This window comes from Gadus macrocephalus, chromosome 1, assembly GCF_031168955.1.
Source record: "Gadus macrocephalus chromosome 1, ASM3116895v1".
NCBI classification, from domain to species: Eukaryota; Metazoa; Chordata; class Actinopteri; order Gadiformes; family Gadidae; genus Gadus; species Gadus macrocephalus.
The window spans coordinates 24,540,641-24,567,085 of NC_082382.1; the positions used below are offsets into that span (position 1 = coordinate 24,540,641).

The 26,445-nt window shown below is 44.9% G+C and overlaps 2 protein-coding genes across 12 annotated transcripts in view; both read left to right on the forward strand.

The window, feature by feature from the left end:
* The first annotated feature begins 394 nt into the window (after positions 1 to 394).
* Positions 395 to 9,310, forward strand: LOC132459266 (uncharacterized). The gene is made up of 12 exons (XM_060053669.1): positions 395 to 647; positions 1,267 to 1,501; positions 2,764 to 3,098; positions 3,210 to 3,335; positions 3,797 to 3,929; positions 4,167 to 4,285; positions 4,529 to 4,557; positions 7,126 to 7,183; positions 7,384 to 7,464; positions 7,590 to 7,798; positions 8,122 to 8,272; positions 8,518 to 9,310. Exons 3-12 carry the CDS (start codon positions 2,969 to 2,971, stop codon positions 8,649 to 8,651), a joined length of 1,170 nt encoding a protein of 389 aa, XP_059909652.1. The 5' UTR covers positions 395 to 647; positions 1,267 to 1,501; positions 2,764 to 2,968; the 3' UTR covers positions 8,652 to 9,310.
* Positions 9,311 to 12,557: 3,247 nt separating this feature from the next.
* Positions 12,558 to 26,445, forward strand: part of LOC132459305 (tumor necrosis factor receptor superfamily member 16-like) — a 99,768-nt gene continuing 85,880 nt past the window's right edge. For 6 of the 11 annotated variants that reach the window (XR_009526195.1, XR_009526194.1, XR_009526208.1 and 3 more), the window contains exon 1: positions 12,661 to 12,716. Coding sequence is in view for 2 of the 11 variants with exons in the window: in XM_060053795.1 (XP_059909778.1) it covers positions 18,943 to 19,584 (642 nt within the window). In the remaining 9 variants the exon portion in view is untranslated. Of the gene's footprint in view, positions 12,717 to 17,727; positions 18,068 to 18,174; positions 18,301 to 18,583; positions 19,612 to 26,445 lie in introns of those variants that run through there. The other 5 variants (XR_009526205.1, XR_009526207.1, XM_060053795.1 and 2 more) reach the window with 4 other exon arrangements.

A 26,445-nucleotide genomic window follows, 5' to 3' on the forward strand; every position in this document is an offset into this window, starting at 1 on the left:
CACCTGTGTACCAGGCCAATCAGACCCAGGTGAGGGCTATAAAGAGAAGCTGAGATGCAGTCTAAAGAGAGGAGGTATGTGACCCATGCAGGAGCAGAGAGCGGAGCGAGATTCCCTACCCGCAAGGACCTTTGCCCCAGGACCCGGTCTCGAGAAGACCACAGGAGACCACGGAAGAACCTCCTCTCCTGGATACCGGGACAGCGCGTGAGACACGACCACAGTGTCCCCAGTGGCTCACGGAGCCCAGACTCTTTATTTGTATCGTTTGCATTGACGGGTGATTCCCCTTTTTCCGTTCTTTGGAAATAATAAACGTGCCTTGTTGGCAGTTTGAGCAACAGAGACTCTTGTTCCTTGAGCCGGGTTACCACAATGTTTATATCAGAAGTTGTGTTGTTCATGTTTATATCAGAAGTTGTGTTGTTCATGTTTATATCAGAAGTTGTGTTGTTCATGTTTATATCAGAATTTGTGTACTCTCAGGTTCCTCTGTAACTCTTGTGATTGACAGGTCAGGAGGTGAAGAACTTCTGTACTCCAACATCAGATGCTAAGTGTGAGATCCTGGATGGAATCTTCTGTAGTGAGTCAGCAGATAAAGACACATTCTCAGAGGCCACATTGTCATGCCAACCCCACAGGATGTAAGTGGAGTTAATTAAATATTCAATACGTGACACACACACACACACACACACACACACACACACACACACACACACACACACACACACACACACACACACACACACACACACACACACACACACACACACACACACACACACACACACACAAATAATTTTTGTAGGTCATTGTTACGGTTGTGTTGATATTAGAATTCACAGCACATCTGCTTCAGAAGAACTATAGTCAGTATGGAGGTTCTCCAACAAAGTGGAGCACTATACCTTCCTGAGATGTGTTATGTCATGCTGTGGAAGATAACAGTATATCAGTCAGAATTAACTTCCAAAGATGATGCAATGAGAGCAGACTGTTTGTACTACATCATAATTTTGCATTAACTTTTGCCATTTCATTTTCGTATATTTTCCTTTAGATATATATTTCTATGTACCTAGTAGGCCTATACTATTTGAAATTTCGTTGAGATAAATAAGTTGCATGTAATTATAACTATTATTTAAAGTGTCTGCTATCGGTATAAATACGTTAGCTTAAGGAGTGTACTGTGGACACATCAAAAACACATTTCACAAACGCATGTTTTTTCATTCAGTCATTCATTTCCGTCATTAGCCAGTGACGTCAGTGGGGGTGGCAAGTGGAATCCGGTGACAGCACTTGGACGTTACAAGCTGCAGCGAGACAGGAGTAACGGGACTATGGATAAATGAATGCATTCAAATCCGACCAATAAGAAGTGAGAAATATCCATGAGTCTCCTCCTGGGTGTTAATGCTGAGGCCGAAGGATTGTGATTCGACCACTCGACGGGTACTTGAAATGTTTCGACGCTCTCAATTAAAGTAAGGTAAGATAAACGCTGTCTATATCAAAACTGATATCCTCGTCATTATATTCAGGTAATTTACATATTTTCTAAAAGTTCAGGTGGTTTATAAAACTTAACTGTATAAAAAGAGTGATAGTTTAAAGTGCCATTCTTACTTTCGCTTTCATTTAGTCCGCTAACGGAAAAACAACGGAGACCTTCACGGTTGTTGTTATAAAATATAATTTGTTTTCTTAACAAACATTCTGGCTCCTTGGAACATCATAAGAGACTCTGAGTCACTGCTGATGAACCATCATAGAGCCATAACTCCAGGTGCAGACCTCCTGTAGGCCCGAGGCCTGCTCATTGTGTCCAGGCCTACACCCAGTCCTCCAGGCTGGTGATCAGCCCCTAGGCCCTGAGATCTTCAGCAGCCAGATGACTGTTTGGGGTTTAGTTTGGGATGAGTAAGGTGGAGTGTTCCACCAAAAAGGAATCCTATATTAAACAAAGGATCCAAAGACCAAATCAATCTAGTAAAGTATGTAGCCCCATGAACATAAACGTCGTACATTATATTTGTGACACACTTTCAACACTCAAACAAATGTATTTTCTTTATCACAGCTAAATTAAAAGCATTACATCACGGTGAATGCAGACCGACAAGGTTAAAAACTCTTTGTTTAACAGCTCTAATGTTTACCAACTTTATATTATTTTAGTTTAGAGAAAAGTGTGTGGTAGAAATTAATGATTATATTCTATGGTAAACTATGATTATTATTAGGCCTGTATATCTAATGGTAGAAAACATGTAAAACGCCTCTGGATTTGGATCCAGGGCTGGTCACGAGGCCTGGGAGTCTTGGGTCAGAGCAGCGGTTGGGGCCCAACCCCCCAGGAGCAGGAAGCGACTGACACAAGGCATGCTGACTCCACTTCCTGGGTCCTCGACTATCTCGTGACCATCTGTTTAGAAGAATTTGTGTTTGATTATGTGTGGACACCTAAAAAACAAGAAACTGCTGAGTACTGTGCTATTGTGTGTTTAAGAAGAGGCTGGAATCTGTTGACGAGAAGTGACTCTGCAGACCCACCCGGCTGTTATCGTTGTTGTTGTTGTACTTCACGATAAAGTCTTTAGTCAATACTTGCTCCGGACCCCTCTTTCTTTGAATCTCTCTCTCTTGAATTAGTCTAAGTGTTTTGTATCTCGATTAATCTACTACAAGTGTTAAAGATACAAGTTATTACAATTATTAACTCCTGAATATTTTTTTTTTATCTCTCTCCAGATTTGTCTGAACTTCAAGAAAAGTCTGTAGCTGCAAGTCAATGATGATACAGCAGCCAAAGTATAGCCTGTGTGGCCAATTTATTTAGAATGTACAAGACAGGATAAAACAAAAAAACGTATTTGGCCATGAATGAAAAAGACTTGCACTGACACACAGAAGAAATATCTGCAAAAAATCAAATAGTCATACAAACTGGACCACCATGTTCTTACAAATCCTGTTCCTAATATGTTCAGTTTGTAATACTCATGGTGTTGCTAGTACTGCATCACCATCGTGTACCAGTGATGAATACAGAGCGGGACAGCTCTGCTGCCTTGCATGTCCTGGTGGTAAGAGTCCATTAACCCAGCTGTTGTTAAGCTGTTGTCCAAAATACTTCTGTATGATTCCTTCAACCAAATCCTCTGGTAAACAACATATTTTAACGTTCTCTCCAACAGGATATAGGGTTCGTAGGGATTGTACAGCAACAACCAATTCATTGTGCTCAAAGTGCCCCGATGATACTTTCAAAGAAGGCCTTAGCGGACAGAAGCAGTGCTCTGCCTGTACAGTGTGTGTCACAGGTACATCTATATTATTAAATGGAAACGCCCCCCAAGCAACCCCCATATGTTGTGTTGATGAGGACGTTGTGTTGTTCATGTTTGTACCAGAAGTTGTGTTGATCATGTTTATATCAGAGAAGTTCTGTTGTTCATGTTTATACGTTGAGATAAGTTGAATTGTTTGTATCAGATAAGTTGTGTTTATCAGAGAAGTTGGGTTGTTCATCTTGATATCAAAAAAGTTGTGTTGTTCATATTTATATCAGAGAAGTTGTGTTGTTCATGTTGATATCAGAGAGGTTGCGTTGTTTATATCAGAGAAGTTGTGTTGTACATGTATCCATCAAAAAAGTTGTGTTGTTCATGTTGATATCAGAGAAGTTGTGTTGTTCATGTTGTTACCAGAAAGGTTGTGTTGTTCATGTTTATATAAGAAGTTGTGTACTCTCAGGTTCCTCTGTAACTCTTGTGATTGACAGGTCAGGAGGTGAAGAAGAGGTGTACTCCAACATCAGATGCTGAGTGCGAGACCCGGGATGGATTCTTCTGTATTGTCTCAGCAGATAAAGACACGTTCTCAAAGGCCACGTTGTCATGCCAACCCCACACGATGTACGTGGCGTTAATTAAGCATTCAATACATACAGTACAATAATGGTATGTTAAGATTTAGGCCTAGGCAATGCATCATGTGCTGGTGTGGCTTTCTGCCTGTTCTTAAAATACATACCATAGTCATAATGTTATGTTTGTTTACTCTTCTATTTAATAATACAAATGTCAGAATTAGATATTATAAAAGTGTCGTTAATGCTTGAACTAAACGTGGTTTTGTCCTTCTGGTTTCAGATGTGATTCTGGGGTGCAGATAAAACCAGGAACTGATTCAACTGATTCTACATGTTTTCAATATGTAGCAATTGTGTTGATAATAATAGGATGCCTATGTTTCATATCAGTCCTGGGAGGTAAGCGTTACATTCAACTCTATCATGTTACATTAAACTCTTAACATGTTACATGTTACATTCAACTAACATGTATCAGGGTTACATTAAACTCTATAATGTATTATAATTACATTAAAACTAACATGTATCATGGTTACATTAAACTAACATGTATCAGGGTTATATTAAACTAACATGTATCATGGTTATGCTGAATGATATTGACTGCTGTCCTGACATGTGTTGTTTATCACTTTATAGTATTGGTTTGTAGAAGACATTTGCAGAAGGTAAGCGTTATTACTGGATTGAAAACAATAATATCTGTGACCCTAGCTGGCAGTTGTAGAGTTATTAGATGATGACCGTGTAATGAACCCAATGCTGATAGATATATAAATATATATGTATACATAAATATCAATTCATTAAAGGTCCCATGGCATGAAAATCTCACTTTATGAGGTTTTCTAACATGAATATGAGTTCCCCTAGCCTGCCTATGGTCCCCCAGTGGCTAAAACTTGCATTCGGTGTAAAACGAGCACTAGGTGTTCTAATCGCCTTTGAAAAAACGGAGGCTCAAGCGCGCTGATTTGGAATGTGGTCCCATATGTCGTCATAAAGGATCTAAGCTCCTCCCCTTTCACCCATGCCCGCCCAGAGAATTTGGCCCACCAATGAGACACGGCTGTGCGAGCGCCACATGTGTGTGTGTGTGATTACACACACTGTAACGCAAGTGTTTGCTGTTGGTGTTATGGCACATGACGTCTCTGGTATTTCCACAACGAGACTATATTGGGGGTTTTCTCAGCCATGGTTGAGAAGGAATTGGGGGGAAAGGAACTTTGGCTTTGACTCCCTGAAGTACATGAACCACGACATGGGGGAGAAAGAGATTGTTGGCCGCGAATGTCTCCTGCTTGAGCCCCGCTTCCCACTGCCGAGGGACCACCGCCTCGGTGCAGCAGGAGGCGGTGGTGCCTAAGCGCTGACCGCTGCCGAGGCGATGGTCCCTCGGCAGCGAGGCTCTAGCGGGAGACAATCGCAGGGAACAATCTCTTTCTTCTCCCTGTCGTGGCAGTCTACTTCAAATTGATGTGGACGTGGAAGAACCAGAGCTGTCGGAGAACCCGACGCCGTCGTTTGAGATTCATAATATCGTCTGGAGGCTCACACAGCTTTTGGCCGTGATAATATATATGAGATGATATAGATATCTATGTATATTATGATAGTATTTAGATATAGAGCTTAGGGCTTTGACTCCGAACTTCGTGATTCGAATATAATTTGAATATCAAAAAAATAAATCAAAATTCGAACGAATATTAGGCAGCCCTTAATATTCAAACCTGTTATGGGCAGGCCAAGAGGGAGAGACGTCGGAGAACCCGACGCAGTCTATTCATAATATTGTAATGACCACGGAAGAGGCAGTGAATGAAGTATTGATTAGACAGCGATTTATTAGAAACCTAATAAACCGTTGGAACACGCAAGACCGGTAACCATAGCAACGCCGGAAAAACAAACCTTATAGTATGCATTTTGTAGCACGCCACAAATATAGCGCGTCCGAATGCTCAGTACGCATTGTGTAGTACGGAAAACGTTTCCGAATGCGTACTACCGCCACAGTATACAACGGTAGGTCACTACGCTATCCCACAATGCAACCGGAGTCTGGTAACGAACGAAGAAGAGATGGCTGACCCGACACTACCAAAAGCGGCTTAGAAAGACGTCGTAGAAAGCGGCGAAAAAAAGACATTAAAAAGAGTAAAAAAGTAAAGTAAGTAATTCAGTAAAAAGAGACATTTTTAATTTTATAGCAACGATGACAAGACGGAAAACAGGTAACTTATCAAGGTAATTTTGCCGGCATCTGAGGGGAGATACGTCATCTACAAACATCCGGTGGAGTTTCGGCGGTGTTCGGAAGCGTTCAGAGGCGTTCTACACATAGCTGTAGACCGTACTACACTGTGAAGTGTAGTACGGTCAAGTAGTAGACACTGAACATAAATAGTATGTACTAAGTATTCGGATTCAGCCCAGGTCTTACTGAAGGCATTTAATGGTCAAAATATAATTAATAAATATTCGAATATATTCTAATATTAATAAACAAACAAACTTCGAATATGATTTTTGGGCAAAAGTCAAAGCCCTAATAGAGCTCCAGGACTCCCGTGTGTTCTAGAATATTTACTGAACACGGCTAAAAGCTGTGTGCGCCTCGCCATTGCGATACATCCACTGTAAACAGAGTGCATGGTACCGTGGCTGCAAGCTGCTCAGGGCCACACCCCCACCCTCCTCCTTGACCTGCATCTCTCCTCTTCATTTGCATTAAAGCTACAGACACCGAAACGGCGCATTTGGGGAAAGCTCATAGTGCGACTGGCTCGTAGTGGCTGTAACTCTGCACCACGGGTGAATTTCGGGAACATCTTCAAATAGTGTTTGGGGCCTACTAATATCTATATCAAAGAATCCATAAAGTAGCATGCCATGGGACCTTTAAATTAAAATCCAATCTGTTGCAAATCATTTTACCAGTGGTGGTGACGGCTTTTATATAGAGTAACCTACATTACTGGGTGGGGGGAGGACATCCTCACTGGTTTACCACACTCAAGACCACCTGCCCTACTCTTTCAGTACCAGAGCTAGCCTTCATCAGGGGAACAGGGAGAGGGGGGCACATGCAGGACACAGTGTTTATTGGGAGGAAGCTCCATCTCATTGGGGAGTCCAGATACTCTCTATATTTCTTTACCTCTGCATGTGACTGGCTTTGACTAAGAGTGAAACCAAAACTATTTGAACAAACTATTTAATCGTCGTAGGTGAGAGAAGTAAGCAGAAACTGCCTAGACGTCTCTACTTCTGCTGCATGGAACATTGGTAAGAATTCTAAAATGCTCTTATCAGTAAAAACAAGAGGAAGTTTTTTTTTAATTAATAATATATGAATTAATATTAATCCGACATCACCCAATTAGACATCAGTAAATAACTATTGTGATCAACATGATTCGAGTGAATGATATATGTGTTGATAATATTGTCAATAATAATGTCATCGACATCAACCACCTGTCTAGGGTACTACGGAGACATCATGAAGGTAGAAACATCCGGAGCGTCGAGCCTAACCGCGCAGCAGGATAGACTGAACTACAACGGTAGGGTGCTGATGGTCAATCAGATAAAGCCATCCATTTTACTGAAGAGAGAGTCATGTTGTGAACGTTGTATTGCCCGTTTAAAGTTACAAGACCAGTACTGTAAATGTGTTATCTGTCCTAAGGTGTACAAGCATCGCATACACTGGCTCAAACCGATGCTGAGAGAATGGAAAGATATAGGTCCATCATTAACAATGTGGCGAAAAAGCATCATGTTGACCCAGCTGTCATCGCTGCCATCATCTCTAGAGCGTCCCGTGCCGGGAACGTCATCTTCAACACTGAACCACCTGGTTGGGGGTACGATCATAAGTCCTTTGGACTGATGCAGGTAATAGGGCTAGATTTGTATTAGGTTGCTATCGCAATTATCATGGCATGGGGGTGATGTGGTGGTGGGATACACCCATTTCACTTATCATGACACACATAGTTCTTGTATCAAACAGACCCAGCATTTAGATCTAGCAAACATATAAAATTCTATGAATAAAAGCATTAAGCCTTGAGTCTCAGATGGACAAAAACCATCAAAAGCCCGCCCAATGGCAAATATGTTTTTATTTAGTTTAGATTTATAAATGGTAAATTATCAAATTTGACCTGATAATATTTCTATGATTGTGATATGCAAAATGGCTTCCTCCCATACAGGTTAATGTGGATCCAGAGGGTGGTAACCACAAAAAAATAGGAGCCTGGGACAGTGAGGCGCACCTGGAGCAATGCACTAAGATCCTGGTTGATTTCATTCAAAACATCCAGTTCAATCGTCCCAGATGGACCAAAGAACAGCAGCTAAAGGGTTTGTCTCATTCCTTAATTATTATTAGTTTATATTCTGACCACCACAGAATATTTAGTGTTAGATTTTGGTATAAAATTGGAATAGTCTCATACAGAGAAAGGTGTGGTCAACCAGAACAGATATTCTCACAGCGCCTTTCACTCACTAATAGCTTGAGGACGGCGATGCAATTTTGATCAAATTACACTGAAAGAGTAGCTCTGACATCATACCTACACACTTTCCCCTATGTTTGACTGCAGGAGGTATCGGGGCCTACTACGAAGGAGTCGAAGGTGTTATTAGCAATGAGCCTGAGGACGAGCCTACCGAAGGAAATGAATACTCCAATGATGTCGTTGCCAGAGCCCAGTGGTACAAAGAACGTGGATTTTAGAGAAATCCCTCATGTTTTGATTAAATATGATTGTTTACGCATAAGAGTAAATGTAATTGACGACCTATATGCGGGTCAGAAATCTACTCTGCCAACTTTGATTCACTCCTTATCTTCCCAAAGTGGTTATAGTAATTATTTTCTTGGTGTACTTTGTATGTTATCTCCTCCGTAATAATTTGTGGCAAGATGGCTTTCCTAAAATATGAAAAGAAAATCAGAAATGCATTAACATATAATATATATCATATATAATTGATTTATACATATGACCACTTCAACTGCCATTTTGAAAGAAATACCAACAAATTAATATCATTCAAATCATATCTGTTCCCAGCATTTTCAATACAAATGTAGTTTTCCAGATGTGCTTCCTTACTACGCGACAAGTTCAAAAACGTGGTGGTGGTGGTGATTACTGGGTGGGGGGAGGACTTCCTCACCTGTTTACCACACTCTTACCACTTTCTGTTTCATTAGAAGAATTATGACCAGAGCTATGGGATTAGAATCCTGTCATAATTCAAACCTGAAAAAAATTGTTTCAAAGGCCTGTAAATCTGTTTTTGAAAACTCGACACCTTGTAATAAGGTTTTGCATCATTGAAAAACGAGATTATAGCCTGAAAAAAAGTTTCAAACATCTGAAAACATGATTTTGTGTTCTATTCTATTCATAATTTTCACCAACAGATTTTCAAAGTTTAAACATTTCACCAGCCCATAAAAAAAACGTGTAAGGTGTAAATGTACACCAATAAGTTGTATTTATTCAGAACTGAGTTATCAACACTGACTCAATGTTCTATACTGAACTTGTACTTGTTAATATAATGAAATAAAGAACGAGAAGGGCACTATAGATTCACTCAACGTCCGTGTACTATTTAGTTTGCCATCAGTGACATCTGCTGGCGGAATATGAAACTGCACCCCTGGTTTCAGTTTTAATATGACACGTGATTCGAGTCGAACGGAAGCGTAATCAATGCATTCACTAAAGAAAATACATTCTGCTCTGGTTTATCTGAATTCTGAAACTTTTTTGATTAATTAAAGAGTTTATTATCTCAGAATTCTGAGAAATGTTCATGCAAAAAGATATGCACTTATTTTTCTGAAATAATGAGATTCCTCAAAACGACACCCTCATGGTTCCCGCGGGTCCTTAAAAAGTCTTAAAAAGTCTTAATTTTTTTTGTGTAAAATTAAGGCCATAAATTGTCTTAAATTTACTGTAAATTTGCTCTAGGTATTAAATTTTGCAGAGGTTTTTTTAAGACTAAGGGAAATTGTCGCGCACAACAAATCACCTAATGCGTCTTTTAATTACGGCATTTTCAGGAGTGTTACGTTACGTTAACGTTGACATCAGTCATCGGGGGGCCGGTTGCATCTGCAGCCTGCAGCTGCGTCTGTAGGCTAGCTTGCTGGCGCTACTTTTAGCTAGTGACGGTTGACATCATTGGGCCAACTTGCGCTACTTTCAGGATGGGACAGTGCAAATTCAATGAGAAATGGTTTGAGGAGGATACGTTTCGGGGGTGGTTGGAGAAGGCAGGTGACGAGGCAAGGTGTCGTTTATCCCGAAAGGCATTCATACTAGGGACCATGGGAGCAAAAGCTCTTGAGTCCCACATGAGGTCGCAGAAATATATCCGATATACTCCGTGGCAGCTAGCGGGACTACACCGATGCCCGTATTATTTGAAAGAAGTGGACTGAAAAGTTCAGCATCCGTGGCTAGTACTTCACATCAGACGGCGTTAACCGGCTTTGTGTCGCCACCAGAAACCCAGAAGGCAGAGGTATTGTGGGTTCTCCACACGGTGAGCAGACATAATTCCTTCAAATCGAACGAGGACATTAGTAACGTCTTGGCTGATATGTTCCCAGATTCTGAGTTTGCGAAGTCGTTCACCTGCGGTGAAAACAAAACGGCCTATCTTGCCAAATACGGGATTGCATCTTTCATAAAAAGAGAGCTGTCACGCAGCGTAAACGATAAACAGTACGTCCTCATGTTCGATGAGTGAACAAAACCACTAAAAGCAAACAGATGGATATCCATGTGAGGTACTGGCCCACGGACGACACTGACAGCCATGTCTTATCGCGGTACTATGGATCACAGTTCATGCTGGATCATTTTAATGTAAGTATTCCAAACAGTAAATTTATTAAATTGTGTGACGGGCTTTGACCTTTTGCCAAAAATCATATTCGAAGTTTGTTTGTTTATTAATATTAATATTCGAATATTTATTAATAATATTTTGACCATTAAATTCCTTCAGTAAGACCTGGATTGGGCTTCGCGGGGTTTGTTTACCGGCGTTGCTATGGTTACCGGTCCTGCGTGTTCCGACGGTTTATTAGGTATCTAATAAATCGCTGTCTAATCAATACTTCATTCAATGCCTCTTCCGTGGTCATTACAATATTATGAGTAGACTGCGTCGGGTTCTCCGACGCTCTCCCTCTTGGCCTGCCATAACAGGTTCGAATATTAAGGGCTGCCTAATATTCGTTTGAATTTTGATTTATTTTTGATATTCGCATTATATTCGAATAAGGAAGTTCGGCTTCAAAGCGTGTGTGTGTGTGTGTGTGTGTGTGTGTGTGTGTGTGTGTGTGTGTGTGTGTGTGTGTGTGTGTGTGTGTGTGTGTGTGTGTGTGTGTGTGTGTGTGTGTGTGTTCACTGTCAGCCGTGTTTACATGGACACATCTGATCCGCATAGATCAGCGGAAGAACAGCTCAATCGGAATAGAAAAGGATCATATAATACGCCTCAATCGGAATACAATTATCTGTTCGTAATATAATTCTATTCGGCTACAGAAGAGGTGGTGTAGTCTGCTATAATCGACATGCATAAACTTATTCCGATTAGTTTGGGGTTTAACTTAGGAAAGCTGCAGTAGTTCGCATTTGGTCCACTCCGCACTCCAAACTTGACCGCTGTCAAGGACGGTGGATTTATTGCCTGATTCATGTCTTTGTTATCACTCCGTACTAGTAGTTACAGTAGTCCGGTAACATATCAACCCCAGCGTGTCCGGTTGCTAAGCGACGGGTCATGGGTGACTATGGGTGACACGGGTGCGTTAATGTGTTCGCGTATCGTCGTGTCCACGCGCTTCCGAGATAACTTTGCAAGAGTACCACTACTGCTAGTACTACGGCTACGGTTGATCGATAAGTGACTCAATTATACACACCTTTTCTATCAAATAATTTTTCTGAAATTTTTTGGGTCTTAATTTATGTATGTGTTTGTCTTAAAAAGTCTTAAAAAGTCTTAAATTTGACTTTAAAAATGGTGCAAGAACCATGACCCTGTCATTCACTTGAGAGCTATAATTCATAGAAGTCCCGCCTGTTGAGTTGAATCCAGTTTTATTCTGTTCCATGTTTGAGACGGTGGGCGATACTAACGTCCAACAGTAATATTGATGGTATTGTTATTGGTTTGTCCACTTTGGTCAGGAACCTCAGGACTGTGGGGTCGTTCAGACGGAACGCCCATCATGACCTGCTGGACATTGTGGCGTTTCTCCAGGATCAGTTGAACCGATAGCCAGGGCATGCTCCACGGATATAAGATGATGCATCTGAAATGAATTCTCTTCAGTAATAGTTTAATTTAATAATGAGCGTGTGAAGCAGCTATTTCAAGGTTCAAGGGTGGCCAAATATCCACCAGCTTACAATAATGCATGGTCGTTGAATTAACATGAATATAACCATTTGAAACGGCTTGTATTTACATACATATATATATATATATATATATATATATATATATATATATATATATATATATATATATGGTAGGCCTATTTATTTACTTATCGTAGACCTCTTCCGTGCCTTCCTCGACCCGCGAACACGGGCGTATATGGATGCATTGAAATCCGACCAATGAGAAGGCGTTGCAGCGTCGACACAACATGAATATTCATGAACCTCCTCCTGGTTGTTGCTGCTGAGGACGAAGGAGTGTGATTCGACCATTCGACGGGTACCTGAAATGTTTCGACGCTCTCAATTAAATTAAGGTAAGATGAACGCTGTCTGTAGCAACCAATAATTTAATAAATGCCAATAACGGAATAATTTTAATGTAATAAAGCCAATAACTTAATAATAAATTATTATTTGCAATAATACATTAAAAATAATGTAACAGAGTTGTTGAGCCAATAACGTAATAACTTATTGCCAATAATGTAATAACGTATTACGCTATTGGCTGGCTATTACGTTATTGGCCTTGTATTAAAAAAATCCTTTGAAAATGTAATGGGCAATAATGTCAGAACTGAGGTATCGCTTTATTTTTATTTTCAATTTCTGGAGAGGAACTGTCACACTTAGCCTTAATATTGCATCTTGCAACACATGCTTAAATATCTGGTCAATTTGGATTGATATGTATGAAGTTCTGCGTTGCAGTTCTCAGTGTGGTATTGCAATTCACCGCTGGAACTCTGGTAAGCCCGTGCATTAAGGCGGCCTTGACTTTACGCAGTATCATAAACTAAGCTTTACTTTTACTCTGGGATTCTTGAATCGGTCAAAACAGCTTTGGGGTCAGCCTGATCTGCAGAGCGACATTAGATCGCTTGGACAACTGCTGCATGAAGGGTAAGTAAGGGTGAGTACTCTGGCATATATTCTCTTACCCCCACTTTCTTTAGTCGCTATCTACAAACATTAACATAGAATGTCAAAAGGCCTATCTTATGATAGATAGGGACAGACAGGCAGACAGAGAATCAGACAGATGTTGGATGCAGTGTGGCTCTTCAGGACTCTTGTGGTGCGTCAACACTGAAGTCCAAAACGTCTTACAGAATGCACAAAATGGAGACTTTTGTAATGTCTACAGTTAGTACATTGTAGGAGCTCTCATTTCCTCGACTAGTTTGCAGTTAAACACGACATAAGATCAATATAAAACGAGCTAAACTCATTGAAGACCCTTGCTCTACAAGCTGACTCTGGGGAATTTGATCCGGAAAGATTGGAAACAGTTTCATTGTTACGCACAATTCTACATTTGTATAGTATATCATAGAATAACATACAAAAATACATTGAACAACTTGCCCAACTTGTCCAAGACCACACCAACTTGGAGATGCTGATTCTGAGTAAACAAGACCATGCATACGCGTGTGTGTGTGTGCGTGCGAGCGTGCATGCGTGCGTGCGTGCGTGCGTGCGTGCGTGCGTGTGTGTGTGTGGGTCCCAGTTTAGAGACTTGACTAGGACTCCCTGCTGAGGGACTGAACTTACTCGAGACTCTCTTCAGAGACCGGAAAGCAAAACATTTGGTCAGATTTGAGCTTTGATCAATTATCATTGTAGCATTGTTTGGTTTTTGCATTGTTATTCAAAACAACAACGCAAGTTTAAACGTATTGCTGCTTCGCAGGGATATAGAATGATTTAAACTTTTTACTATCAAGCTTGAGACTTTACTTTTAAGCCCAAGACTTGAAAACAGCCATTTAGTGAAGAAGACATAACAGTGGGGTTTCAGATATCAATATGCTTTTTCCTGTTTTTCCAGGTACAGAGTATCTGTCACGTGGGACGGATGGCGTAATGTGCTTCTCGTCGACTTTGTTGGAAAAGCAACATGTCTGAACGCATTCATACTTCTCTCTCACACCACACCTTTGGGCTTCAATGTGACAATAGGTCATTTTAGTTTGCCATTAGCAATATTTCCCAGTATCACCATAGTAAATAGTGTTACAATAAATCCAAACGTTAAACAATGTATTAATATTTGCTGGCCTCTTTGAGGGGACTGTCAACAAATGACTACATCTTGAGGGACATGCGTCTCTGGTTCATACCATTTGGATTTCAAAAGATGAACCCCGGTTACTTAGTTGATAAAAAGTGCCCCCTGAGAGGGACGTCTGGCTCAGTCACCGTGAGCGGGGGAAAAGAGGAGGGCTTTGTCAAGATAAGGCCCCTCCTGCCGTTTCCCTAACCTTATGGTGCTTATTCTAACTCAGAAGTTGGATTTAACTAGTCAATGCTCCAGTTAGAGTCAGACACTGCCAGCTTTATGAATATATAACACAGGCACATATAGTGGTATTGTTAAGTGTTTAAATGCATGTTTTATTGTTGAAATAAACAAATGCGGTAAGTCATGTCGGTTTAAGATCAGGTTAGTAAACAGGGCGATAGTCACATAGGCTATTACTTTAATGTTTATTATGTAACTTCTTTACCCTGTAGGACAGGCATCTCCAAAAGGCGGACCGCGGTCCGGGTCCGGACCGAGTGACGGTCCTATCCGGACCCATGACCAATTTAAAATAATAATAATAATAAAAAAAAAGTTTTCACTATACAAAGCATGATTATGTTAGTAAAATCATTTCTCACTGAAATACAAATTGAAAGGCAAAATAGTCTGTAGTACAGCATAAAAACAGCAAAAAGCAATGATCTTCACAGAGCAAAGATCATGCACTCACCGAACTCCCCCCCCCTCCCTCCGTCCGTCACGGCATGTGCGTAATAGCGTCACACAAAAAATAGCCAATAAAATATTTTGTTCACCGGAAGAGCGATTTGGAATGAGAAAATGGCTTGCTCGAAAATAAGGAAAGTTCACCCCGAAAACAGACATTTTAAAGATGAATGGACTGACCAATAATTGTTCATTGTTGTGTCTTTTATGTGTTGAAACCGTAGCGCTGATTAAAGCGGGAATATTAAGCGTCATTACGAATCCAAACACAAATCCTTAGAGGAAAAGTATCCCCAGAAGTCAGAAGTAAGAGCGTGGAAAATATCTGAGCTGAGATCTCAGTATGAGAGGTCTACGCGTGGGTAGGTAAAAATAAAGCAAATCCCAATGTGAGCTGCAAAGACAACCAGGAAATCCGAAATGTTATCAGATGACGCACTGTCACAGCTTCATGCGGCTGTTCAGAGTGCCCCATCCTTAGCCATTGATGAGTCTTCAGATGTAACGGATAATGCCCAGCTTTTGATTTATGTGCGATTGTTTCATCAAGACAAGAAAGAGATCTGCGAGGACCTGTTGGGTCTAACACCACTTGAGACACTGTTTTGCTTACTTGAAGTGAAGGCCTAATGCTCTTTTTGTTTTTATTTGAAATGTAGGTCTGGTGTACCTGTTTTGCTTACTTGAAATGTAGGCCTAATGCACTTTGTGTTCATTTGAAGTGTAGGCCTAGTGTTCCTGTTCTGCTTACTTCACATGTAGGCCTTATGCACTTTTTATGTTTGTTTGAATTGCAGGCCTAATGTACCTGTTTTGTTAGGGTGAAATGTTAATATGCGTTACTTTGTCTTACTATTTTTTCATGGTTAAAAGTAAGCTATTTGGAAATTGAAAATAAATACATCTGAAATTATAAGGTAATATGCCGTGTTGATTGTATTTGACAAAAGAAGGCTATTAGGACGTGGTAGGTTCGGACCTTTCTTGGAAGGAATTTTTAGTAACTGGACCTTGTTCAATTTTAATTGAAGTCCCCTGCTGTAGGATGTGTAAGATGTAACATTTACTGTAATTTTGATGTCTTTTGAGTGCGACAGTTTGGGAATTCGGGGCGGGAAGATAAGTATGCTAATGGCTAGGGGACTGCCGTTAGGTTAGAGCTTTGTGATTGGCGTATGTTGGGGGGAGCCACAGAACTCGGCGCGAGTTCTTTGCAATCAGACTCGGGTTTCATTGCGACTTTATACAAGTGGTAATAAAGCCTTAATCTTTCAAAGTCCTTCTCGGCCTCTCGTATTTTTTTTTTTTTTTTTTTTCGTATTTTGTTTTTCAGCTCACGTCTCATTCCCGCAGCCCCTAGCGTTCCAGCTGTGAATTGCAATACAATACTGAAAACTGCAATGCAGAACTTCGAAAGGCTCACGCTGCGTCGAAGCGTCTGCGTGGTCACGGAGTTGGATACACAGAGTACTACAACGAAAACCTAACAGTTACATACAAATCCAAATCGACCAGATATTTTCACATGTGCTGCAAGATGCAATATTAAGGCCAAGTGAGACCGTTTCTCTCCAGAAATTGAAAATAAACTAAGGTGATGCCTCAGTTATTACATTAATGGCTCAGTTATTACATTTTCAAAGGATTTTTTTAATACAAGGCCAATAACGTGATAATCATCCAATAACGTATTACGTTATTACATTATTGGCAAAAACGTATTTGTTGTTATTGGTTCAACAACTTTATTACATTGTTGGCAATTTATTACGTTATTGGCCGTTATTACATTATTGGTTGCTACACTGTCTGTGTCAAAACTGATATCCTCGTCATTATATTCAGGTCATTTACATATTTTCTAAAAGTTCAGGTGGATTATAAAACTACAACTGCATAAAAACAGTAATACGTTTATGGTGCCATTCTTGCTTTCGCTTTCACTTATAATTAGTTCACTAATGGAGAAACAACGAAGACCTTGACGGTTGTTATTATAAAATAGGATTAGTGTTTCTCAACGAACATTCTGGCTCCTACATCGTAAGAGACCCTGAGTCACTGCTGATGAACCATCAATAGAGCCATAACTCCAGGTGCCAACCTCCTGTAGGCCCGCGGCCTGCTCATTGTGTCCAGGCCTACACCCAGTCCTCCAGGCTGGGGATCAGCCCCTAGGCCTGGGGCCTGCTCATTGTGTCCAGGCCTACACCCAGTCATCCAGGGTTTAGTTTGGGATGAGTATCGTGGAGTGTTTCACCCAAAGAAATCCTATATTAAACAAAGGAAAAGGATGTAGCCCAATGAACATAAAAGTGATACATTATATTTGTGACACACTTTTAACACTCACAAATGTTTTTAGTTTATCAATGCAAAATGATACGCATTAGATCACAGTTAATGCAGACATAGAAGGTTAACAACTCTTTGTTTAACAGCTCTAATGTTTTCAAACTTCATATTATTTTGTTTAGAGTGTTAAAGATACAAGTTATTATAAGTTATATACAAGTTATTATATTATTATTTATTAACTGCTGAATATTTGTTTTATCTCTCTCCAGATGTTTCTGAACTTCGAGAAAAGTCTGCAGCTGCATGTACATGATGATATGGCAGCCAAAGTATAGCGTGTGTGGCCCATGTATTTAGAATGTACAAAGCAGGATTTGGCTATGATTGAATAACAAGACTTGCACTGATACAGACAAATATCTGCAGATATATCTGCCAAAAAACATCAGATGGTTGAAGGTCATACAAACTGGACCACCATGTTCTTACAAATCATGTTCCTAATACGTTCAGTTTGTAATACTTATGGCGTTGCTAGTACTGCATCACCATCGTGTACCAGTGATGAATACAGAGTGGGACAGGTCTGCTGCCTTGCATGTCCTGGTGGTAAGAGTCCATTAACCCAGCTGTTGTCAAGCTGTTGTCCAAAATGAAAATGATTTCTTCAACCAAATCCATTGGAAAACAACATATTTTAACGTTCTTTCCAACAGGATATAGGGTTCATAGGGATTGCACAGCGACAGCCAATACATTGTGCTCAAAGTGCCCCGATGGTACTTTCAAAGAAGGCCTTAGCGGACAGAAGCAGTGCTCTGCCTGTACAAGGTGTGTCACAGGTACATCTATATTATTAAATGGAAACGCCCCCCAAGCAACCCCCATATGTTGTGTTGATGAGAATGTTGTGTTGTCCATGTTTGTATCAGAAGTTATGTTGTTCATGTTTATATCAGAGAAGTTGTATTCATCTTAATATCAGAAAAATTGTGTTGTTCATAATGATATCAGAGAAGTTCTGGTTTTCATGTTTATATCAGAAGTTGTGTTGTTCATGTTTATATCAGAAGTTGTGTACTCTCAGGTTGTCTCAGGTTCCTCTGTAACTCTTGTGATTGACAGGTCAGAAGGTGAAGAAGTCATGTACTCCAACATCTGATACTGTGTGTGAGAGCCTGGATGGATTCTTCTGTAGTGAGTCAGCAGATTTCTGCATTTCTGAAAGTACCCCGCCTACAGTTACCAAACGAGCGAGTCAGTTCTATTTCATGTAGGCTACGCCGTCTAGGCTTCGCCTTATGGGCTTGTCCCGTGCGCACGCTTGCGCGCGCTGAAAATTCATACTATGCACCTATCAGCGTGGGCACCGCCCACATTTCCCACGGTATCGTGTATATAGCACGGTGCATACCGTCGCTCATCCTCCCTTTTCTTTCAGCACTTGTGCTTGTCAGCAGATTAGAGAAACTACCTAAAAGAAGATGTCTTCAACGGAACAACGGATCTCCCAAGCCGGTGGCAGCGGCTCGGGCGAGGCCGCGGACAAACGGCCCTTTTCAGGGCCACCTGAGAGCGCTCCTGGGGCTAGGTCCTTCGCAGGACTCCTTTGCGCCTCCTGTCCCGCCTCCCTGGCACCGGGTGACGGGTACGTGGCGTGTTTTCGGTGCCTCGGCGCCGACCACGCCGCGGCTGCTATGGCGCCCTCCGTCACCTGTGTCTCATGCCGGGAGCTGTCTGAAGAAGGGATCCTCTCCAGGCACCTCTACTTCTCCCCGGCGGTGGACCTGGCTGACGCCATTGACCTGTTCAGGGCCAGCCCGGACTACCACGATGGCGTCATCAACGCCGACGACGACGCTGTCTCAATAGACGACGTCTTCGACGACTCGGCATCCGGTGTTTCCCACTCCCGGGTTTCAACCGCCACCGCCGTGGAACGAGAGAGACCGCGCAGGATGGCCGATCTCTTCGGGGAGATCATGGGTGAGGCGGCGGCCATCAAAGGAATTCCTATGCCGGCCCCGCCTCTCGCCCCCATATCGGACGATATGCAGGGCGAGTGCTTTCGCACCCCATCTTCTTCCCGAAGGGTTACCCAGTGCCCCTTGTTCCCGCCTGTGTAGCACTTTTTTAGTGCTGCCAGTGGGGACCCTTCTACACTGAAGGCCACGGTGAAGTCCTACACGGATTTCACCAACGTGGAAGGGTGGGCCGATACTCAGGCGAGGGGGATCCCTCGCCTGGAGCCTCCCCTGGCAGCGCTTCTCTGTCCGGGCGCCGATGGCGCCCTAACGAAAAGCCGCTGCCCCCCGACCGCCTCCAGAAACAGATTGTCGGCCTAACGGACAGGGTGTTCGTTTGTGCCTCTCAATCTGCGGCGGCGGTCAACAACATCGCCATGCTCTCCTCCACCATGGTCTCCTTGTCGGCTGACCGGGAGGCCTACGGCCCGGAGGAAGCCGCAAGATGGCTGGCGGTTTCCCGCTTTTCCAGCGCCATCCGGCTGATAGCCGTTTCGGCCGGCCGGCATATGGCGTGGGCAACTATGATTCAGCGAATCATATGGCTCTCCCACACTGCGGTGCCGGAACGGGAGCGGGCCAGCCTGGTCCAGGGTCCACTAGCGCCGGATGGCCTATTTGGTCCCCGGTTCTCCGAGGTTCTCGCGCACCAGGAGTCTGTCCGTGAGAATCGTTCCCGGTTCGGGGCGATTCTCACGGGCTCCTCCCACCAGCAGGCCGGGAGGAAGCGGGGTCCAGGCCAGGCCCAGCGTTCCAGGGGGCCGCCTCCGACTCCAGCCCCGGTGCCGCAGCAGCAGCAGCAGCAGCAGCCGCGGCCGCCGCCACCGCGGACGGGTGGAGCAGCGCCACGACTGAACGACAGCGTTCGACTGAACGACAGTACATGGTACCCAAGGAGCGATATTCCTTAGGCCACCTGCGTCCTACGCTTGTGGCGCGTCCCTCCATGTTGCCTCTTTCCCCCCCTCAGCCCGGTGGCTGTAGGGTGGCGGTCGGACGGCGTGTTCACATGGCCTCTGGTTCACCTGCTTCTAAGAAGCGGCGATCCTTGGAGCCTCGTGGACGGATCAGAGACTCGTTGCACGAGCCCGTGGATGCGGCCGCTTGTACCGGTCCCCTGGTTCCCCACAGTAAAGGTGAGGAGACGGGTCCGCGCACTGTGGCTACAGCCTGCGGACAGCGCATGCGCATAGGTGCGGCGGCCGGACGGCTCGCTCCCTGTTCAGCGGTCACGAGCGCTACGTCTAGACAGCTCGTTGTTTTTACAGCGGCTGGTTCTGGTACGTCTCCTACGCTCGCTGAGCCTCCTCCCTTTCGTGGGAAGCCCCCCTTGGTTCACACGCAGTGTGGAGGCGGTAGGGGCAGAGGAATACGGGTTATTCCTGGACGGTCTTCCTCAGCTGTCGGCTCGCCCTCTCTCCAACCGCTATGCGTGTTGGCAAGAGCGGTGCGTTCTGCCATCGTGGTTGGACACCACGTTGAGATGGGGCCATCCCATACAGTTCAAGCGTCGTCCCCCACCCTTTATGGGGTTGGTGGAGACCACGCTACGGGACCCGGCTGCGAGCGCGGCTCTGGCAGCAGAGGTGGCACGTCTCTTGGTAAAGGGGGCCATCACTGTCGTTCCCCCCCACGAGTCTCACCTAGGTTTTTATTCCCGCTACTTCCTGGTTTCCAAGAAGTCTGGGGAAATGAGACCTATTCTGGATCTTCGCGTGTTCAACGGATTCGTTGCCACGAGGAAGTTCAGAATGCTCACGGTCGGAGCATTGTTCCGGTGTGTGAGAGAGGGCGATTGGTTCACATCCCTGGATCTCAAGGATGCTTACTTCCACGTCCCTGTTCGGCAGGCGCACAGGAAGTTTCTCCGCTTTGCCTTTATGGGGATGGCGTACGAGTACCAGTGTCTGCCGTTCGGCTATTCCCTGGCTCCGCGCACCTTCTCGAAGTGTGTGGAGACGGCGTTGGAACCACTCAAGCGTCAGGGAAAGAGGATTCTCTTCTACCTAGACGATCTGCTTATTCTGAGCAACTCAGAAGAGACCGCGAGAAGGGACACCATGTTGGTGATAAACCATCTCTCCTTCCTGGGTTTTGCCATCAAATGGGAGAAGAGCTCCCCGCTCCCCAGCCGGCAGACAGTCTACTTGGGGCTTTGCCTAGACTCAGCCACCATGACTGCGATGCTTTCGCCTCCTCGGCGAGACGCCATCCTGTCGGCGCTCTCCCGTTTTCACGTTCGCAGAAACGTGACCGCACTGTCCACCATGCGCCTGTTGAGGCTGATGGCAGCTCCCCACCCCGTGGTCCCCCTGGGTCTGCTTTTTATGCGCAGACTCCAGCAGTGGTTTGCTCTCCAACGGTTGGACCCCAGGCGACACAAGCTCAGGGTGCTCCTCGTCCCCCGTTCGGTGTCGCCAGACCTGGAATATTGGAAAGGACCCTCCGCCCTTCTCAAGGGTGTTCCCCTGGGCAGGGTGGCGTCCTACGTAGTGGTCTTCACGGACGCCTCGTTGACGGGTTGGGGAGGAACGTGCCTCTCTCACTCGGTCGGAGACGAGTGGCGCACGCCCCCTACAGCACACATAAATGACGCTGTGAGGAAAGTGCTGTTGCATTTCTTTCGCCTGGTGCGCGGCCGCCACGTTATGATCAGGACAGACAGCGTGTCGGCGGCGGCGTACATCAACAGACAGGGGGGAGTCCGCTCCCCTGCTCTCCACCGAAAGGCGGTCGAGCTCTGGCTTTGGGCTCATCAGTATCTCCTCAGTCTGAGAGCCCTGCATATCGCGGGCGCCCAGAACTTTGGGGCGGACCTCATGTCTCGAGGCGGTCCCCGCCGAGACGAGTGGCGGTTACATCCCGACATTGTCAGACTGATCTGGCAGAGGTTCGGGACAGCGCAGGTGGACCTCTTCGCGTCCAGGGAGAACACGCACTGCAGGTGGTGGTTCTCCCTCAGCCCTCGGGATCTTCCCCCGTTGAGGGTAGATGCGTTGGCACACACACCTTGGCCGCGTTTCCCCCGCTCCAGCTGATCCTTCCTCTTCTGGAACGGGTCAGACAGGAGGGTCTGTCCCTGATATTAGTGGCCCCGGAGAACCGTTCAGCTCTGTGGTTTCCAGAGCTGGCCGCGCTCTCACGGTCAGCGCCGTGGCCAGTACCGTTCAGGCCGGATGCGCTTTCACAGGCCCACGGGACGGTGCACCACCCGCCCGATGTCTCCGGACGGCTGTTGGTTTGGCTCCTGAGAGGTTGATCCTGCAGGGCAAAGGTTTGCCTGAGACGGTTATCTACACTATTCAGAGCGCTCGTGCGCCCTCTACTTCTTCCCTCCTCCCGCTTGATCTAGGAGGAATTAGTTTTTTATTAAGCTGTTGTGTTTTACACATCCTTGGCTTTTTTGAGTCTTAATGTGTTCTGGTGACTTAGGTCGTTTTTGACTGGGGTCCAGCAGGAGTACATTGATCGGGCTCCGCTCGCAGCTTCACCTTAGCCCATAAGGCGAAGCCTAGACGGCGTAGCCTACATGAAATAGAACGATAGTTATGTTATTATAACTCTAGTTCTATGATTGTAGGCGTAGCCGTCTAGTTTCCCACCTGCTGTACCCTCCAAATGCTGAAAGAAAAGCGTGGAGGATGAGCGACGGTATGCACCGTGCTACATACACGATACCGTGGGAAATGTGGGCGGTGCCCACGCTGATAGGTGCATAGTTTGAATTTTCAGCGCGCGCACGGGACAAGCCCATAAGGCGAAGCCTAGACGGCTACGCCTACAATCATAGAACTAGAGTTATAATAACATAACTATCGTTTCAGCGCCCCCTACTACGTATGAAGGGGGCACAGTTGAATGTTACCTCCCACTTCCTCACTCCCCTCCAATCAGAGCATAGCTAAGATTTTGTGGAGCAGCGGACGAGCAGCTCCGGCGGGGGGAACTCGGCGGCAGCCCTGCAGCTCAGCTCCGGGATCCCTTTCTCTGCCGGTCTGCCACTAAGGCCTCGCGGCAGTCCGGAGGAGGAGACATGGAGGAGAAAGGGATTGCACTCCCGGAGCTGAGCGGTCGGTCTGCCGCCGAGCTACCCCAGCCAGACTGGCGCCGAAGCTTCGGCGGCAGGCCGGCCGCCGAAGCTTCGGCGGCAGTCCGGCCGCCGCCAAAGCTTCGGCCGCAGTCCGACAGCTCCGACGGTGTACTCCAGGAACTGAACTGCCGCCAAAACTTTCCGGCTGCTCCGGCGGGTGTACTCCGGGAGCTCAACTGCGAGCTCCCCACGCTGGAGCTGCCGGACTGCCGCCGAGACCTACCCCCTCCGGACCTGCCAGCCTCGGGGGCAGTCCGGCAGCTCCAGCGCGGGGAGCTCGGTGGCAAGTCCGGCAGCTCAGCTCCCGGAGTGCAATCCCTTTCTCCTCCATGCCGCGGCTCATGGACTTCAGAGAGTCAATGCCAAAGTTCCTTTCCCCCAATTCTTCTCAACCATGGCTGAGATATCCACGACTACGAGTCTTTGTTTGTTGTGCAAGTATCAGAGACGTCAGACGCAGTCTTTATGATTCATAATATCATCCGAGGCCAACATAGCTTTTGGCCTTGACATTAGATATAATATTATCTATAGAGCTCCAGGAGTCCGAAAATGGAAACAATCCATTCTTCTCCATGCTGTGGTTCAGTCTGACAGCTCATTGGTCAATGGGCAGCAGCTCATTGGCATTAACGCCTCGTTTCCACATACGTATGTTTTTCGTATCCGTGCTTCCGTAAATTTACGGAAGGAGTCGCTAGTGTTTTACGTACGGGCATTAATTTATTTACGGACAAAAGATGAAGGAGTTCAAGTACCTCGGGGTCTTGTTCGCGAGTGAGGGTACTATGGAGCGTGAGATTGGCCGGAGAATCGGAGCAGCGGGGGCGGTATTGTGTTCGCTTTACCGCACCGTTGAAACGAAAAGAGAGCTGAGCCGCAAGGCAAAGCTCTCGATCTACCGGTCGATCTTCGTTCATATCCTCACCTATGGTCATGAGGGCTGGGTGATGACCGAAAGGACGAGATCGCGGGTACAAGCGGCCGAGATTAGTTTTCTCAGAAGGGTGGCTGGCGTCTCCCTGGAGACCTCGGGGAAGACCCAGGACTAGGTGGAGAGATTATATCTCAACACTGGCCTGGGAACGCCTCGGGATCCCCCCGTCAGAGTTGGTCAATGTGGCCCGGGAAAGGGAAGTCTGGGGCCCCCTGCTTGAGCTGCTCCCCCCGTGACCCGACCCCGGATAAGCGGACGAAATGAGATGAGACAAAAGATGTGGGAGTGTATGATAATGGCCGTTTTTAGGAGACCGGTACTTTGGAACATGAGGATCGACATATACAGAGATAAAAACAAAACCAACCAGGCTTGGAAAGAGATCGGTGAGGAGTTTGGCCTGCCAGGTACTTACAAGTTTTGTGAAAAACATAAAAACTTTCATACGGTATCTCCGTAAAACGATGGCGAAAGTTAATTTTTTTTAACGTATATTACGGACATACCGGACAGAAATTTTACGGAGGGGAGGAGTCTCGGAGGAAAAACTGACATTACGGAGAATCCCATAGGAATGAATGGACTTTCGGTCGGAGACGGTTGGATCGCATACGAGAATGTACGTATGTGGAAACGAGGCGTAAGGCAACAGACACCAGAAAGAGCGCATTCTGAAGGGAGTGAAACAGAGGGGATTTTTTTTCCTAAAAGCTATTTCAAGCAAACCGCTTAAAAAACATGTTTTCTGGAACTCGAATACTAAGTTTACTTGTTGGGAAAACACCATAATATGTCACCTTTAAGAATTAGGCCTGGACCCCGTTTCCCGAACGCATCGTTAGCCTAAGAGGTTTGTGAAGTGCGTCTTACGAGCATCGTACAGTTTTCACACCCTTTCCCGAAAGCATCGTTGGTAACGAACGTCGTCAAAACACTCGTAGCTTACGAGGACTTCAGGGGTACTCTTAGGGTGCTAAGAGCATCGTTAGGCCGCGTTCACATCTAGCGTTTTTTGTAATAGGGAAAAGTTGAGCCAACCGTTTTTTCAACAAAAAGAAAAGCTGGCAGCTTTTTTGGCCCTAAAAGCGCCGAGAGCGTTTTTTCTATTGCCTATCAACGAACCCATTCTAGACCCGATGTTACCCGCCTACTACGTATCCAGGATAGAGCCCATTAGACATGTTGTAGATCTCGACATGTTCTGTAATTAAAACTATTAATCGCTCCACCGGCACTTTCCCGAGTGATTTGTCTGCCATTGTTTCTTGTTTTGACAGTTGAGAGTTTCCTTCGTGACGAAGTGTCAATGTTCCGCTTGTGATTGGTCAGTTGCCCAAAAGACGCCTGACGTCGGCCGCTTTCTTCCTGAAAGTTGAACTTTTTTCAACGCTCCGTATGGCAGAAAAAAACGCTGGGAGAGGCGTTTAAAAAAGCGGCCGTGACTTTTTCCAGAAACGCTCTGCTCCATAGGAATATAATGTAAAACAAGCGCTGGCAGATTAAAAAAACCGCTAGATGTGAACGCGGCCTTAGCCTACTATATCCTCAGCGGCGTCACCAACCGACATTCCGTGTATTGGACGGGTTTTATTAAAACACATTCAACACCACGGAATGTCCAGCTGGCGCAGTTTCGCAATACCCACAAAACAGTGGTTACCTCCGATATATTACTCATAGACTACTGTTATATTTCAACAGCAAAGTCAGAGACATGTTAGAAGTCAACAACAACTAAATAATTTATTGCAGCAATTTAAAATTCCAAAAATACATGCTCAGCCGAAATGTAGGCTACCGATCAAACGCCACGTCACAAGGCAACCCTCTCACAAGGCATATAGTAAAATCAAATGATTCCATTGCTCTTGTGCGGGAGGTCGCTTTCGAGCTGCCCTTGCTGTCTCCCTCTGATTTTAATTGAACCATCGTGGTT